Raw genomic sequence first — 17,461 nt, forward strand, 5'->3', positions numbered from 1 at the left:
TGTGAATTCTTAGTTTATTTGGTAAAAATGTGTTAGATCTTAGTGAATCTGGAAATTTTAAGTATTATGTAGCAAAGATCTAAGAACTACAACACTATATACATCATATTATCAAGCTAAAAGTGAACACATGTTTAAGATGCAAAAAAATTCAACAAAAACCTTGTTAAAGGTCAAAATTGTCAAGAAAACAAAAGATAAGGGTAAAAAGTGAAAATTCTGTTTTTAAAAGGGCCAAATAGGTCCTACATGTATAAAAAAGTATTTTTATGCTAAACATACTTTTAAAAGGGTCAAAAATGCAAATTTAAGCTTATTGGGCCAAACTTTTGGGCCTCACGGCCTTTGGGCCCAATTTGCGAAAAAATGAAGTTTTAAGGCTTAAAAATGTTATTTGGTCAAAGTTTGAGTCATAAATGTAAATAAACCAAATTTAGAGGTGAAAATATCATTTATTTTCAAATTGGACCAAAAATGTAAAGTTTTCCAAAAATTGGGCCGAAAATGTAAACTTTTACAAACAAGGGGCTGAAAATGTATTTTTCTGCGAAACAGGGTTTTAAATGTAAAAATATAACATTTTGGGTTAAAACCGTAAGTTTCTAGACATTTGGGACAAAATTACAAATTTTTATAAATTATGGACTAAAGTGTCATTTTTACAAAACTTTGGGTCTTAATTAAAAATTGGAGGATTATTGGCCAAAAATGTCATTTTTACAAAAGAAAGCTTCTTATCATCCATCTAGTAAACCTTGAGCTAAAACAAACAACGGAACAAAAAAAAACGAACGAAATACGTCGATAACTATTTATTGGGCCTAATATTCACATTACTTAGCCATTGGGCCCTAAGGGCCCAATTAAGTGTGTATTGAGCCCAATCTTTTCCATGACATGTTTATTGGGTTTTGTGGCCCACTTACATGTTAATTTGAGCCTAAGTTATGGATTACATGTTTATTGGGCTTTTGTGGCCCATTTACATGCCTATTGGGCCTAAATTACCCTTTTACATGTGATTGGGCCTTTGTGGCCAAATTTCATACTAATAGGGCTTGGAATGGAAATTTCATGTGTTACTAAGCCGTAACGATATCGTTATGTAATCATTAAACTTCGTAAACTTATTCATGTACCTTTCGAATACAAAAACATCTCACAAATACGTAAACATTAAACATAGTACAAAAAGAGGTTGAGAATCTAGTGAGACTTGTCGGTTGGCACCACTGAGTGTATAATCGTAGCCTGTAGTTATAATCAGAGTTTCCTGGTAGGAAAGCGGGAGTTTGTGTATAGATCTATACGGGGTGACCCCCCACGCCTTAGCTGTTCGCTACAGCTAGACTAGGCCAGTCTAGGGCGACAACATCCTTAGCAAGACCGGCATTTGGAAAAATACCAAGACGGACGACCTAGTCATTATCATGCATGGTTATAACGACTCATATAGGGATTCAATACCAAAAGTAAACTTTCGAAGATAAACTCTTCGATCATGTCAATGCAGAACAACTTATTTAACGATACAAGAATCTAGACATTGTTATAAATAAGAAAATATCGGATTTTCTGGGGGAAATTATTCATATACATTTATCATTTATTCACAATACAATGAAACTAAACTACTCTTTTATAAACTATAACTATGAAATTCACACATGCATTTATACTTGATTTTCACAACATTTTCAGACATTTTTCAGAAAATATCGGATTTTCTGGGTTTTTATGAAAGATACAAAGACTTTTACTCAAACATACTTATGATCTCACCAACATTATATATGTTGACCGTTTTCAAAATAACTTGTATTCTCAGGTAATCGTTAAGCTGGAAGATATGCAAGTGTGTAGGGTTTTATTTTATGTAACAACACTTATCGTACTTTTAACAATGTGAACTTATGTATTTTTAACAATGTACTTGATGTAAACAATGCCAGTTGTATTATGTAATGTTGGTGATGATCGTGTTATGATTCATGTATATTCATTGTGATGATTATTCAATTGTTAGTCACACGAGCCCCTGGACGTTTCGGCCGTCTGGTTCGGGGGTGTGACACCGCATTTTGGACCATTGGAGTGAAGATATGACTCAAGCCCGATTTCATTGTATGTTTGGACTTAATGGATTAAGTCCTTAATGGGTTAAGTAGGAACACTTAACCCTAATCGTCATTTTATGTGAAAAACCCTAATCTTGCTTGGGCCTTAAGTTGGGCCTTTCTATTGGGTTTAGTGATTGGGCTATTGATGGGTCATCCAAGAATAATCATATGGACAAAGAATATATGGACGGGCCTTACGGTAAGGCCCATGTGAGGGCTTGGGCCCAATTTGGAAAATTGGGCCATAAGTGGGCCATAATTGGGCCTTGAGGATTATTATCTATTGGACCATCAGAATGCCAATTGGTTGGACTAGAATAATTTGTTGGGCCTTAAAATAAGCCCATGTAGAGGTTTGGGTCCAATTTGGAAAATTGGGCCATATGTTGGGCCTTAGTTGATTATTGGGCTTTTGGGCCTTCAGAGTGTGAGTTTGGGCCTTGGTTTTGAACCAAGCTAGGTTAGGGGTAAAATGGTCCATCTACCCCAAGTGTAGATTCATGGTTATGTATTGGAGCCCAATTATTAATTGGGTGTCGTTTTGATGATTGACAGTTCGGGAACCTGTCAACCAGCAGCTAGAGTTTTATCCGCGGGACTTCAGCAGTGCCATGTGAGTCTCCTCACCATACCAATGGGTCTAAGGCACCAATGCCGGTCCATTTTATGATATGTGATATGCGAGTTGATTATATGTTATCCTAGTATGACCTTTGCATGGAAGACCTCGGGGGGTTCCCGAGGCAGTAGACTAAGACCATGTGGGGGTTCCCATGACAGTTAGTTATATGTGATGTGTGGTATGCTAGCTATTATGTGATATGTGGTATGCTAGATATTTCTGTGATATGCGGTGTGCTAGTTGACTCTGTGTTGTTTGCATGGAAGACCTCAGGGGGGGGGGGGGGTTCCTGAGGCAATGGGATATCAGACCATGTGGGGGTTCCCATGGCATTCCGGGCTAAGACCATGTGGGGGTTCCCATGGCATATGGTGTAAGACCTTGGAGGGTTTCCATGGCCTCCTTAGTAAAGACCTCAGGGGGGTTCCCGAGGCACTTGAGAGTAAGACCTTGGAGGGTTTCCAGGGCATCATTATATGTTTGCATGTTTAGCTCATATGTTTGTAGGCATGGTTTGATTGGTAGTTATGGAAGACCACGTGGGGGTTCCCATGGCAGTGGGCTAAGATCATGAGGGGGTTCCTATGACACCCAGAGTAAGACCTTGGAGGGTTTCCACGGCTTCCTTATATGACTATATGCATGGCTTATGTGATTGATATGACTTATGTGATATATGTAAGATTTTATAGCTAATATGATATGTGTTATGTGGATTGTGTGTGGGGTATGCTCTGGAGGACTCACTAAGCTTCATGCTTACGGTTTACAGTTTTGGTTTCAGGTATCATCGATTTGGAAAATAAGGGCCCGGATTGATCGCAGTGCACACACCTATGATTTCCGCAGTGAATGATTTTGGGATGAACTCTGATAAATGTTTTACTTAATGATGTTTTGAAATGTTTGAAATAAATGGTATCAATTTTTTTGGCTATATTAAAAATGAAATTTTTACCATTGATTTTTGGGTCGTTACACAGTGTGAAACTCATAAACTGAAACTTAGATCGGTTGGATGTTAGGAAAAACAATCTAAATTAGAGTTGAAGATCTCGTCGATATAAAGACAGTTAAGAACGGATGTCATATGAGAAAGTTATGATTTTTATTCGGACTTTAACAGTCTAAACCTATAAAAATATAACTTTAAAAATAAAGTGAGAATTAGCTGACGAAGTCTACATGAAAGTTGCAGATCTCGTCGATAGCTACACATGGATACAAAGAACTTCAAAAACAGAGCTCGTACGAAAACAGCAACGAAGCATCTTGTTGTTTATATAGATTGTGAATGGTAGGATCTATAAAATTGTACAATGGTGTTGGTTGTTGTCGTGAAATACCTTTCTTCTTCATCTGTATCCATGGGGACTTAAACCATAAGTATACATGTCTTTCTCGATGAGAACGCCTAAGAGGTGCTTCATGCGTTTGTATTCTTCCTGGGTAATCATTTTTATATCTGTCGAGTCATTATATGTAGATATCTGTCCAGGTCCGTCATTCAGCGGTTGTGCATGTGTATCTCACTGGTGGCGGTAGTGGTGGGTCGGATGCATATGAACTTTTGGCAACATCTGATTGCGCCTTTTTTTAGGCTCATAGGTAGGCGAGTAATGAGGCGATGGTTTTAGCGAAGGTGCCTTCTGAACGTATGGGGTTACTGAAGTTGGACGCTCAGTCCACGCAAAGTTAAAAGTCCACCATTCAACACGACTCTCATCTGTTGTCGGCTTCGACTTTTCTATATGTCTATAATCCTGTCAACAAAATTGTAAAATTATAAATAAGCATAAATTATATATATAGGTGAAGATTATAAATAATATAAGTAATCATACGTCGTCAATAATTAGAAACTTCTTGCATTGATCCTGCTGCATCTTCTTTAGTTTTAACCATCCAACAGTCTGAGGGATCACATTCTGTTGTCGGGTACCAAACAAACTGCTCACGAGAAATGTCTCAAGGATCCATATATGAAATAATCATGTATTACAATGTTAGCTAATAGAAAACGTTTAGTTGTTAATCATGTATTTTACCTTAAAACCGTATAAAAATTCGCTTAGAGTGTACGCCATTCTTTGAGGTTGTGTAGGTTTAGGTAGCACTGGATGTATAAGCTTCTCAACCTTATCGATCCCAAATTATCCTCCCCTACGGATATCTGTGCGATAAAAAACTCACAATTAATTTTGTAAAAATATTAATATTGACAATTATAAATTAACGACATGATACATGTTGAAGTCATTAAAGTTGGATAATAAAGCGAAATACTCCTATGTTACAGGCTGACGAGGCAATCGCCCATTGAAACCATTCTCTAACAGATATAGAAGACATACACGGACCGCTTCATCGTCCGATAAGTCATTAGACGAATTTTCAAACACATCAACCACCTATTTTAATTTCACGGAGTCATTCTTCTTAACCATAGGAAATACACGGGATTAAAATACGGTGATAGAAATGGATGCAACAAAATATTCACCAAACTGGAAGTCGGTGAGAAGACACAAATTTTTTTCCCGAGACTCTGTCACAACTTCGTGGAAAAACACGTAATGTAGAAGTAAATGATTCCCTTCTACCCCCGCAAGAATATCTAAGCACCTACCAAAACAAATAGGTCTTTCGGAACATAGTCTCGCGTGACAGTTTGTTTTTTAGTGCCACAAGAATATCTGCAATAATTGCGGGTTTGCAAGATAGTGTAATTGATGCTTCAAAAAACAAATGAATTTCAAGGTAACTCATAAGTTTAAACGGTGATCCATAACGAAATGTGATTAATATTCCGGAGTTGTTCTTCACAGTCCCGACTTGTTCTTCGTGTTACAGAGTAGTTCCTTACATTCCGGACAATCCGGAGATGTTCCATAATGTTATTTTTTTTTTGTTTTTCTTTTTGGGAATACCGAATTCCGATGTATAATACCCTAACACAAATAAGTAAACTACTTTTGGGTTGGTTTTAAATCTAATTTAAGCATCTACAACAGGTCCATAATGTGTTTTGTCCATTCTGAAACTAAACCTCGTGTTTCAGACTAACTAACTTACACCAATAATCTTAAAATCAAACTACTAAAAGTGTAGGAATGAATGATTTACCCGTAAAACGACCAAATCATCAAGATCGTATTTCATATATTCTTTAGTTTTTAAGTTCGAAATATGTAGAAGGGGTCAGAATATGTCAGAATGGGTTTGTAGTTATTTCTTCGGAATGTATCGGAATAAAATCTGGAACCAGGTTTTGTAAATTGAGCCCCAGAATATCATGGAGTAGTCCGAAATGGGCATTCTGAAATGTATTTAATGGGTCGGGTCGGATACAAAGTCTGAAATGATATCTGGAATGGCTCATTAAAAAAACAATGTTTATTTTGAAAAAACGATTTTATAGTGATTAATAAATACAAAAAATTGTTAGAATACTTTAATTCTCAAAAAAAATAAATAAATAATAATAATCCAAAATGTCGTTCCTAGACCTAGTTTATCTTTATTGAACTAAAAGCGAGTGTCCACCATCATGTTCTTCATATTCCATTCACGAAGGTATAACTTGAATGCTAATAGCGTTAATATCTATTTGTTTCTCAAGCTAACTATGTCTGTAACTGCATACATTGCATCTGAATCTGATTTTCGATTATCGTCGTAACATTCTCCGTCCGCTGTCTTCTGGTTAGGGTTTTAATTGATTTCTGTATCATTAGAATTTTTATCCAACGCACTATTCTATATTAGTTAATTTTGTGTAATTATCTACACTGCTGTTGTCGATTCATTAATTCTTTACTTCTTCCCCTGGAAACAGATATGGATTGCACAATTTCTGAGGAGGAATTAAACTCACATAAATGCTACCATACTAAAAATCCCAGCTTAGGGATCGGGTTTTTAGGTATTAGGGTTTCTGCCACCATTTCAGTTAGTTAGTATAACTTAACCGTTTGCTTAGGTAGTTAGGTGTTAGCATCCATGATCGAGTGCAATGAATCAAAAGATGCAGCGGGATGATGGACTATTTATCAGTTAAATTTCTTCAATTTTGTATTCTAATTAGAGAAGTAACTGTATATGAAAGAAAACTATACTCCTGGTTCTTGAATCTTGATTCTAGTACTTTCCAAATGCAAAGCTGACATGGTGTTTCTTGTCAATTGACAATCAACATTTATTTGCATGTAGTATTTGTTATGATGTTTGATGTAGTTTTCTATGTTTTTTCATACTTAAACAATTCATACTGTTTTTACATCTGAAAATATGTGTTTGATCCCAGAAATCAAAGTATACTGTTTATAGGATGTAACATATACTATCTACACATATCACATCTGATGTCACTGATGAGTTTCATCTCCTTAAATAAATCTTCAGTATAATTTTTTATGTGATAAGAAACCAAGTAAATGCAACAATGTGGTAACTGCTAGATACCTTCCAGTTTGACGAATTTCAGAAGAAATCTATCTAAATGGACAGCAAAGGGAATAACAGCTCTGGCTTTTCTTACTGCTAAAGTTGGCACTTATATTGTGCATTTGCAGCATACTAACAGGTTGTTATATCTTTGTGCGCTTTCTTTTTATTTATTGAGTTTTCAACAAAATTACTACATTGGCCTTTTAGAGACACCATAATGGGTATCATTTGAACAAAATGACCAAAACACCCTTCATAAATCAAATTCATTTTATTTAAATCTTAATAAGTAATAATTTCACATGCTACTGAACCTTTACCCACACGCCAAGACTAGGTATGCCTGCATGAACCAAATACAAGAGATAATACCCTGGTGGTGCAATCTCAGCCGTTGATGGCCCAAACACCCCAATACTATAAGTCTTCATAAACGACTCTCCTACCATCGACACATTCTTATCTTCCTTCAACACCACCATTCTCTGATTCATTCCCAATGAATGTGTCGTGAATGATGGTGCTATAATCCTCACTGTAACTCTCGATAGCTTCAAAAACTTCAATACTGTAAACATCAATATCAATGGCTTCCTATACTCTATAACCTCAACATCAATGCTCACAATTTCCGGCCTAAGTGGATCATATTCTTTCGCTAAATAAGGTGGTAAAAACGCTTCCAAACTTAACTCAGAAGGAAACTCAACATTTGTAAAGTTATAAAACGGGTTCGGGTTGCTACCCGCTACTAAAATCCGCCCGTCCGTCACCAAAATAGCAACCGAGTTATAAAGTCTCGGTCTTGATGCCGATTGCATTACGGAAAATCGCCTATTAGGAGGCCCGTTCGGGTGGTAAATAACGGGTCGGGTCACCGGGTCACGCGCGTTGCCCCATCCGGCTGTCCCTGACCCGGCTCCGTTTATAATAATCACTTCTCCGTTTGGCAAAATGACCATATCGCCCATGGTTCTCGCAATCGGCATCGTTTCAATCTCCCAAGCGGGATTCTCATTCATGACTTTAATCCGTCCACAAGTTGGAACCGCTCGGGTGAATTCTCGGGCCCGTTTTATGTTTAAGAACGCTTCACGTGGGGCCCCACCGCATACCATGACCTCGGGCTCGATTTGCGTGTTTTCATCTAATGGAAGCAAAATAGATGACCCGGAGCTTGGGTAGTTTCGTGGGTCGTCCCCGGGAATTGGCGGGAGGTGTTTGACTACACGGTTTCGGTTATAGTCAAACACCACAGACCGTATGTTTGCAAAAATGAATAGGTTCCCATCGGGTAATAAATGGACAAACGGGTACAAATTATTTTCGCTTATAACCTCATCGGTTTTAAAGAAATCCAACCAAAAAGAAGATAAATTGAGGGGGGGAATAAAGTAATCCGGCAAAGTCGAAGGGTAAAACTCGTAATTATTTTGTTGTCGCCCGCCGATTATGATAACCCGTCCATCGGGTAATATTTGATCGGTCGAGTACCACCTTCGTTCAGTGAGGTACCCATGGTACTCGACCCAATCACATGTCTCGTCATCACACGGGACCATGGTTCGAACCGTGTGGTCCCCATCATTGTACCCTCCGGTCTGAACCAGGGTCCCGTCTGCTAGAACTGCACCAGACGAGCACCATGTATCGGTTTGAATAGATAAAGGTCGGAACGTGTTGCTCTGTATATCGTATAGGATTGAGTGAGCCGTACAGTCCTTTTGGAGTATGGGATCGAACGGATCGTATCGACATCGGTTGAACGGGAGAGTTATGTTTGAAGGACCGAAGTCGGTTCGATCAAACATGACAATTTTGTCGTTGTGTAGGAGTTGCATGTGCATGGGGGATATGCCGAGGTTGTCGTGTAGGAGAGTCCATTTGCCGTTGATGCCGGAGGTATTTTGCGGTGGGGTTAAGGGTATGGTGGTTGTTGGAGGTAAGGCTAGTAACGTGAAAAGGACAAAGTTGGTGAACATTTTTTGGTGGTGTTTGTTGTGAAATTGGTGTGTTTAGGGTTGGGTTTGGTATGGTAGTGAGGTTGAGAAGTTGTAGGGAGGTAACTAGATTTGTGTGATCATAATGAATAATCATCGCAAAGTAATTAAACAGGTTCATTTTTAGCTAGAATAGTGGTTTGTTTGTGTCATATTCTTTGAGCCTGACACCAAGTCTATCGAGCCATTTTTGGAGTTTGCGAGTTTGGAAGATATTTTAGGGTTTCTTTTGTTTGTTGATAACTAGGAAGGAAAATACATCAGTATTGATTGTTCTATTAACATTGTCTCTGAAGTCTAAAGACGGTGTTAGTTTTTTAGCGAGCTTCCCATGTCAACTTCTTTTGTTCAATGGCCATCGAATGCCTTTGGGGATTTTTTATGCATCAAGAAGAAACAATTAAAATCTTCCAATTATTAAGGATTTTTTTTTTAAAGTTGTTTGTTTTTTCAAGATCGTTAAATAGAAAACAATACAACACAAACAAGTTTAGAATTTGATAATGTCTAATGTTGAAAAAAGAATGAACTCATGAATGAAAACTATCTTTGCAAGTCTCTATATAGATGAAAGTTTTACATGAATACACTAGACGATATATTTAGTGTCACGTCTTCAGCGATTGTTTCTAATGACATATTTGCTAAGAAGCGTATGTCTCAGAAAATTGGTTCCATGTTTAACGTAAATAATTAAATAATAAATGTTGATCTTGCTTTCGCTAGAGCATAGCGAGCTAATTTATGATACGGATTGGACAAAAAAGTAAGTTCGTAATAAATGGCGCTCATGAGACCATAGCAAGCTAAATCTTTGGAAATGTATCATCACAACATATGATTTGCGAATTTGATGGTTGTTTGGTAATAAAATATTAAAAATATGGGTTTTAGTTATATTTTACCGTCCAAACATATCATTTTGATGAATAACTTTTAAGCTATGCATTTTTTTACCTCATTGCACTTTAGTGTTTAATGAAACCTATAATTGCTTACAAATAGTTTATAAGGTATCTTTTTTTAATAGAAAGTGATTCATGCATAACATTTTTTTTCTTCATACACAACAATTTAGGTTTTATATAATTATTCAGTACAACATTTTAAAACATGAATTATTGTGTACAGGAAAAAAAATATTAGATACAAATCAACTTACCTTTTTAATAAACTACTTGTTAATTAGTTTGTAAATTAAGAAGCTGAGAAGCTAACTTTTACACAACTTTAAAGTAAGGCCAGGTTTTCTTTTGGCATAATTACAAAAATATTAAACATCTAACTGTTTTTGAGCTTATAAAATAACTAGCAATTCCATAAGTTGTAAAATTATTCTCCGGTATTCTTTTTTATTTCACAATTATAACTTTTTTATGTTTTTTTTTTCTGCAAGCTGTTGCTAGTAAAAAGGTAATTTCATGATGTTTTTTTGAAAATTAATAACTGAAGAATTGCATATTTTTGTGTATGGGCTCTATTAATGGAAATGGGCTCAAGGTCCATAAAATGCATTTATATAGTTGAATTATGTTCATTAAAACAATTTAATAATCCATCTGAATAAAGAATATACTGATCTATATAAAAATAGCAACTCCAAATTTTGACATACTCGAAATTTAAATTCATTTATCTTGCATTAAATGACTAGTTATTCAAATAATTATATGTTACGCTTATCGAATTAGACGGGGATCTATTTTACAACATTTGGGTTTTGTTTCATGAAAATATGAATATATAATTTTCATAATAGTTATATAAAAGATTCTATTGTAAAGTATATGTGATGGTATATGAGTAATGAACTAACCATTAATACGATTGGCGATATTTTATTTGTGTTTTTATCCGTCCATTTAAAAACAATATGTTTGATTTTTATATATTTTTATTTAAAATGAAGAAAGATAACGAGAGAGCTTCTATCCCAGCAGAGCTTCTATCCCAACGGTATTCGGTGTTGTCATTCCTCTTTGAGGTTGAAGTTTCAAATCTTGTCGTGGACATAAGTGGATTTAATTACTAGTTTAGGAGTATTAGATTTGTTGTTTAAAAAAAAAACCAAAGTAAAGTAATGACATTATAGTATTACATTAATTAAATAGTTATTTATATAATATTAGGTGTGAGACCTATGTATTACATGAGTTTATTTAAAAGAAAATTTAAATATGAAATTCTAAACATTTGAAATTTGAATTTATAAAAAAAAGTGAGAAAAATATTGAATGATTAAAATTAAAGTGTTTTTTCTCTTTTAAATTTAAACAAATAATTTAGATAGATAAATAAATAAAGAAAAATAATGAGGGTTTAATTTAGTAATTTTGAAATTAGAAGGAAAATCATTACTGAAATTAATATGCATTTATTATTATATTTAAATATTATGTGAATTTAATAAAATGAAAAAACCATAAAAAAAACAAAAATAAGTCATGTGTTATAAGGCATTAGAAAATAACAAGCGACAAAATTATTTTCATTTATTAAGAACGATGATAATGATTTAAAAGCTTATCAAATGCATAGAACAAAGTTGGATTTTGACTGGAATTATGCAACTACATTTCGATTTTCTCTTATGATATTGAAATTATTTTCAAATAGTTTTCTTTTTGTAACACACTTTAATGTGTTATATTTGGGATATTCCCTTATATATTTTTTTACTAAAATATGATTTGAATACAAGTACACTGATCTGTTTTGACTTCCAGGGATTCAAAAGTCTTCTTTTCTAGTTTCTACTCTCCCTTCGCAGCTCCGCCTGCGCTTGGATGAACTTAACGTCGCCGGAAAATGGGCGGAGGAGATGTCCGGAAAACCGCGAGAAACAGAATCAAACCGACTACCAGCAGTGTATCCAGAGAAGATCATCGCGAACTTCGTAACCGGAAGGGTTTGCGGAGGGAAAGAGGCAAAGATCAACTTCGCATTTTAGATGTTAATTTCGTTCTTCTAGGGTTTACTATCGTGTCGTCATTGGTCGCCCTGTTTTTTCTCTACCATTTCGTTCAGTTCTCCGATGCAGACGATCAATTGCCAAGGGTTATCACACCGTTTCCTGCGCCAAAAATCATGGACCTTGAGATGGTGAGATTAGGGTATTCGCTACTTATTATGCATCGTCTTCTTACAGATGACTGCATTTTTTTGATTGTCTGCAGTTTCAAGGAGATCATAAGGAGAGCTTATATTGGGGAACATATCGTCCTCAAGTTTATTTCGGTGTCAGAGCCAGGTAAGCTTATAGTTTCGGGATTCCTTCTTGTGGCTAATTTTTCTCTTTTACATTTGGTTGCTGAATCCGTAATAGCAAGCTTCTGATGTTCATGTAGTTTGAACATTTAAGATATATGATATCAGTTGTCCTTTCCAGGACTCCAGAATCTTTGGTTGCTGGATTGATGTGGCTTGGTATAAAGGACGGACGATATTTTATGCGACATGTCTGCCAAGATGCAGATGATCTTCAAACATATGGTTGGAATAAACATAATGGAAGAGACTATGGACATCAGGTTCTAATTGATCACGGGATGACATTGACCACAAGTTTCTTGAAATCCAAGGTAGATGGAAGTGGCTATGGAGGAGACTGGGCTTTTCGAGTTGGAGTGCAATCTGAAAAGTATAAACCCTACCTGTTTCCTGAAATGATTTTTTGTTGGTACTATTGAAATAGATCAATTTTTCCTAAACTATTTCATCTACTGAATTCGAATTTCCACCACTGCAAGCAATTTACCCTGTATTGTTGTTCTTTGTTGCTGTTTTCAGATTAAGTGAAGAAATGCCAGATGCTGCACATCTTTTCTTTTATGTGGCTGATGAGGGTGAAAATGCTCTGAGCTTAGGTAGAAGTGTTACAGAAATTCATGAGAAGTCTCTGTTGGCATTTGGATCACGATCAGATGTCAGTGATTGGGAGTTACACTTAAAATCAATGGTAATATCACGCAAAAAATATAATTTTTTTTTACTGCTAATCCTTTTGAACTGACGACCAACTTGCTTTCAGGATGATTTTGAAATCCACCATGTTGGTCTCAAGACACCTCACATTCACAATCTCTCTGATATGGTCCAAGGAATTCTTGCACTACAAGTAATATACTAATATTTGACCTTATACTTTTTTGTTTCCTGTACCTATTTATTTAACTATTGTGTTGGTGATGGGATTGTGTTCTCCTTGTGCTTTAATAGGCAAGAAACTATGGCCATTTGGAGCTTCCAGACACATCTGAAGATTCTGCTAACATTTTAGTTTATCAGGTGCAGTTTTCATCATCCAAATATATATGTTATTATATACTATGAGACTGTCATCATCATTCATCAAGCACAATTTAACTTTGTGGTTCAATTTCCATGAACCTTATCCTTTTGTCTTAGCAGATCTCTGCTAAAACTCCTTTCAAAGCAGACATTGCTTTTGTAACTGGAACTGATATTGATGATGCTGAAATCCAAGAACGTGTCAACAGCCTCACTGGTACTTGATATTACACTAATAATTTGTCAATATAAGTAATAGTTACCAATATCAGTAATAGTATCTTCTATAATAGTATTATATTGTTTATATTTCTTTCTTATATGTAGGTACATCACTTACTAGTCATCTTCAAAAGAAGGAAAATGAATTTGATGATAAGTTCAATAAAATCTTTAATCCATCAGACAAGGTACCCTTCACAGAGAAGGAAAATGAATTTGATGATAAGGAAAATGAATTTGATGATATATTGTTTATATTTCTTTCTTATATGTAGGTACCCTTCTGTTTCTTACTGTCTTTTTTCATTATTGTTGTTTAAATACATAAATACCCTTAATCTAAATGTTTATTTGCAGCTTGATTCTGAATCTATGGAAGTTGGTAAGGCTGCTATTGGAAATCTATTAGGAGGGATCGGATACTTCTATGGCCAATCAAAAATATTGTTTCCACAACCCTCTAAGGTAAATTTCTCTGTTATTCTTCCTTAATAATATATATGCTTAAAATGTGGCAACAATATTTATTTATAAACTATCATGAATATGTGTAAAGCAGCATAAATCTGGTGGTGATTCTGTATTATATTGGCCTGCTGAGCTGTACACTGCTGTTCCGAGTCGCCCATTTTTTCCTAGAGGATTTTTATGGGATGAGGGTTTTCATCAACTATTAATCTGGTGCAATATAAATTATACGTTTTTCTTCTGAATTTCTATTTTTCTTTCCAAAATTTGGGTTTTCATTTTTTTATTTTTGTGTAGGCGATGGGATATGCATATTTCCTTGGATATTATTGGACACTGGTTAGATCTTATGAACATTGATGGTTGGATTCCACGTGAGCAAATTTTAGGAGCTGAAGCTTTAAGGTACACCATTGATCTTGATTTTATTTTTAGTATATTTTTGTGAAAATAATTTGTTATAAATTTACAGTAAGGTGCCTGAAGAATTTGTTGTTCAACGCCCGAGTAATGGAAATCCGCCAACATTGTTTTTAGTCTTACAAGGTAAGTTTATTTTTTGTTTATAAAAAAAAAAAAAAAAAAAAACTTTTGATTCAAATATCAAGGATATGACTGATAAAATGAACCTTGGTTTTCAGATCTGGTTTGTGGCCTGATGAAAATCAAGTTTTCTGCAACAGAAAGCAAGGAGATTTCTGCCTTTTTTGAACGATCTTTTGGTCGTTTAGAAGCATGGTTTCAATGGTTTAATACAACACAATCAGGTAAAAATAAAATAACTAGTTTAAAGTGAAAAATGCAAGAAATAGCAATGTACTTTCTATGTTGTTAGTCTTATAACAGCATTGTACTTTCGTTTTTTCTTCTTATATCGTTTTACTTTCAAATTATTTTTATTAGGGCATTGTACTTTGAAAAATATACCATTATAGCAATAGGTAACTTGGTGATTTGAATTATAATTACATGGATTAAGTTATATCAGGTTTTTACGCCATGTAATTTGACACATTTATTATGTATAAACTCTCACATGGATTTTTTTTTCTAAAATTCAAGTTTTTATTACTTTTTAGGTTTTGGTTTCAGATTTTTGGAGTCAGATTTGCTTTGATTTTTTATTTTGTTTAGGATTTAGTTATATATTTTGGGTTCTTTTAATTTTTTTTTTTGGGAGGAAATATTGATGCTAACGGGAAAGGTGTTTGCTTAGAAACAGTGTTGGTGGTAAAAAGTTGGAAGAGTAATTAAAATTTTCTAAAAAAATAGATTAAGCCAAATTATTTCATCCTTAAGTATGCCATGTCAGCAAAAACAAATAATGGGATGACCGGTACAACAGGTTACCCATTGCTATAATAGGTGAAATCTAAAAAGGTACAATACCTAGCCCAGCCCCTACCTAATAAAAAATAATTTGAAAGTACAATGCTATAATAAGGAAAAATTAGAAAGTACATTTTGCCATTTCTTGCATTTAGCCTAGTTTAATTGGAAAGTGATGAAAAATCTCTGAGATGTTGAAACTTCAACTTTATTTGAACCTTAAAAATATATTTTTTTTTAAACGACAGGCCAGCTTAAAAGCAGCTATTACTGGCATGGAAGAAAAGAGAGTCAAACCATCTTTGAACTAAACCCAAAGGTTATTATAGCTATTTTATATCTTCGATCTCATTTAAATTGCTATTTTTTCTTTTTTACGAAAGTTATATCACTAAACCAAGTTATATTAATTGTTGGAATGTTTTGTTAGACATTATCTTCTGGTTTGGATGATTATCCACGTGCGTCACATCCAAGTGAAGAAGAACGCCACCTGGATCTCAGATGTTGGATGCTTCTTGCAGCCGATTGCATGCACTCCATCTCAAATCAACTTATCAACAAACAAGAATCCACCAACTTATATGGGGAGACAGCCAACCTACTTGCTGATTTTGATCTTCTCAATAAGGTTTGTTAGTCTTTTATTTTTTATTTTTTAAAGTAAAATTTTATGTTATATCTATTGATTCTAAATGTTGTTTCTTGTTTTCCAGATGCACTTTGACAAAGAGTATGGTGCTTATTTTGATTATGGAAATCACACAGAAAAGGTTAAGTTGTATCCACCCATTATGTTATGTCCTTCCATAGTAGTATATAATCTTCACACATAATTATAATTTATATATTTTTGACATTTTGAGTGAATGAACATATTTAGGTTCGATTAAGAAGACAACTAGTGGAGAAAAATGGGAAACCCCCAAGTCTAGAGCTTGTCAGAGAAGTTTTAGAGAAACCAGAATTAAGACTGGTTCCACATATCGGATATGTCAGTCTTTTTCCCTTCATCTGGAAGATCATTCCATCTGTAAGTTTAATTAGTTAACTATTCTTTATAATAATATCATTTCTTCCTATTCCTATTACATTATTATTTACATATTTGTTTGTAATCAACATACATACATACATACATACAGAACTCATGGATTCTAGAAAAACAACTCCACATTATTTACAACACCAGCACTTTGTGGACCGACTTTGGCCTGCGATCCCTCTCTAAAACAAGGTGTCGTGGGATTTATTTATTATTATTTAATATATTTATATATAACCAACATTTTATAATTTTTTTTTTTGTAGCTCGATGTACATGAGGCGCAATACGGAGCATGACCCAGCATATTGGAGAGGCCCAATTTGGATGAACATGAATTACTTAATTCTTTCATCCCTACATCATTATTCAAAAGGCATCTTATTTAATTCTTACATTATATGCATAGATACACCTTGAAACTAACTGTGTATTATTTGTTGTTGTAGAGGAAGGGCCATATAGAGAAAGAGCCGAGTTAATTTACAAAGAGTTGAGGGGCAATCTGATTCGGTATAATGTTTATTTATTTACCATTTACCTCTACATTTTTACATATGTATGGTTGAAATTGTGCATGCAACAGGAATGTGATGAACAAGTATAAGGAGACGGGTTATTTATGGGAACAGTATGATCAGAAAAAGGGAAGTGGGAAGGGTGCACACCCTTTTACTGGTTGGACTTCGCTGCTGGTCTTAATCATGGCAGAATCATATACTCAATGTTGACACATTTTTTTGCAGTTTTGACTTGGGACTATTTATTTACTTGTAACATGAAGACGAAAAAACAATCGTTTAAGCAGTTTCTAAGTCTAAGGTATTAGGGGAGACAAATTCATATACAAACATTGATTGAGCTTTTAAAAACTTTTTAAAAAACATTTTATAAATTTTCTACACTTCTATACAAT

General features: G+C 34.7%; 1 protein-coding gene, 1 long non-coding RNA gene and 1 pseudogene across 4 annotated transcripts; 2 read left to right on the top strand and 1 right to left on the bottom strand.

The window, feature by feature from the left end:
• The first annotated feature begins 6,250 nt into the window (after positions 1–6,250).
• On the top strand, positions 6,251–6,963 carry LOC145162357 (uncharacterized). Of its 2 annotated transcripts, none has more exons than XR_013739052.1 (2): positions 6,251–6,318; positions 6,581–6,963. It is a non-coding gene; the product is annotated as an uncharacterized LOC145162357 (long non-coding RNA). The 2 variants fall into 2 exon arrangements; XR_013739051.1 differs by lacking the exon at positions 6,251–6,318 and adding an exon at positions 6,319–6,447.
• A 533-nt stretch (positions 6,964–7,496) lies between these two features.
• LOC145163590 (aldehyde oxidase GLOX pseudogene) lies at positions 7,497–9,173 on the bottom strand (annotated as a pseudogene).
• A 2,727-nt stretch (positions 9,174–11,900) lies between these two features.
• Positions 11,901–17,440, top strand: LOC145165852 (mannosyl-oligosaccharide glucosidase GCS1-like). 2 transcript variants are annotated; one of them, XM_079084759.1, is made up of 21 exons: positions 11,901–12,293; positions 12,368–12,441; positions 12,580–12,831; positions 12,981–13,149; positions 13,222–13,308; positions 13,410–13,478; positions 13,602–13,698; positions 13,809–13,891; positions 14,061–14,168; positions 14,260–14,384; positions 14,469–14,576; positions 14,644–14,717; positions 14,813–14,938; positions 15,749–15,819; positions 15,931–16,131; positions 16,217–16,273; positions 16,384–16,533; positions 16,646–16,737; positions 16,812–16,921; positions 16,995–17,058; positions 17,132–17,440. In XM_079084759.1, the coding sequence occupies exons 1-21, from the start codon at positions 12,000–12,002 to the stop codon at positions 17,274–17,276; spliced, it is 2,556 nt and encodes an 851-aa protein (XP_078940885.1). In that variant the 5' UTR covers positions 11,901–11,999; the 3' UTR covers positions 17,277–17,440. The 2 variants fall into 2 exon arrangements, with proteins under 2 accessions (XP_078940885.1, XP_078940887.1); XM_079084761.1 differs by having other exon boundaries at positions 14,263–14,384.
• The last annotated feature ends 21 nt before the right edge of the window (positions 17,441–17,461 follow it).

Source organism: Lactuca virosa, chromosome 3, assembly GCF_052849685.1.
Source record: "Lactuca virosa cultivar CGN04683 chromosome 3, Lactuca_virosa_CGN04683_v6, whole genome shotgun sequence".
Taxonomy (NCBI): domain Eukaryota; kingdom Viridiplantae; phylum Streptophyta; class Magnoliopsida; order Asterales; family Asteraceae; genus Lactuca; species Lactuca virosa.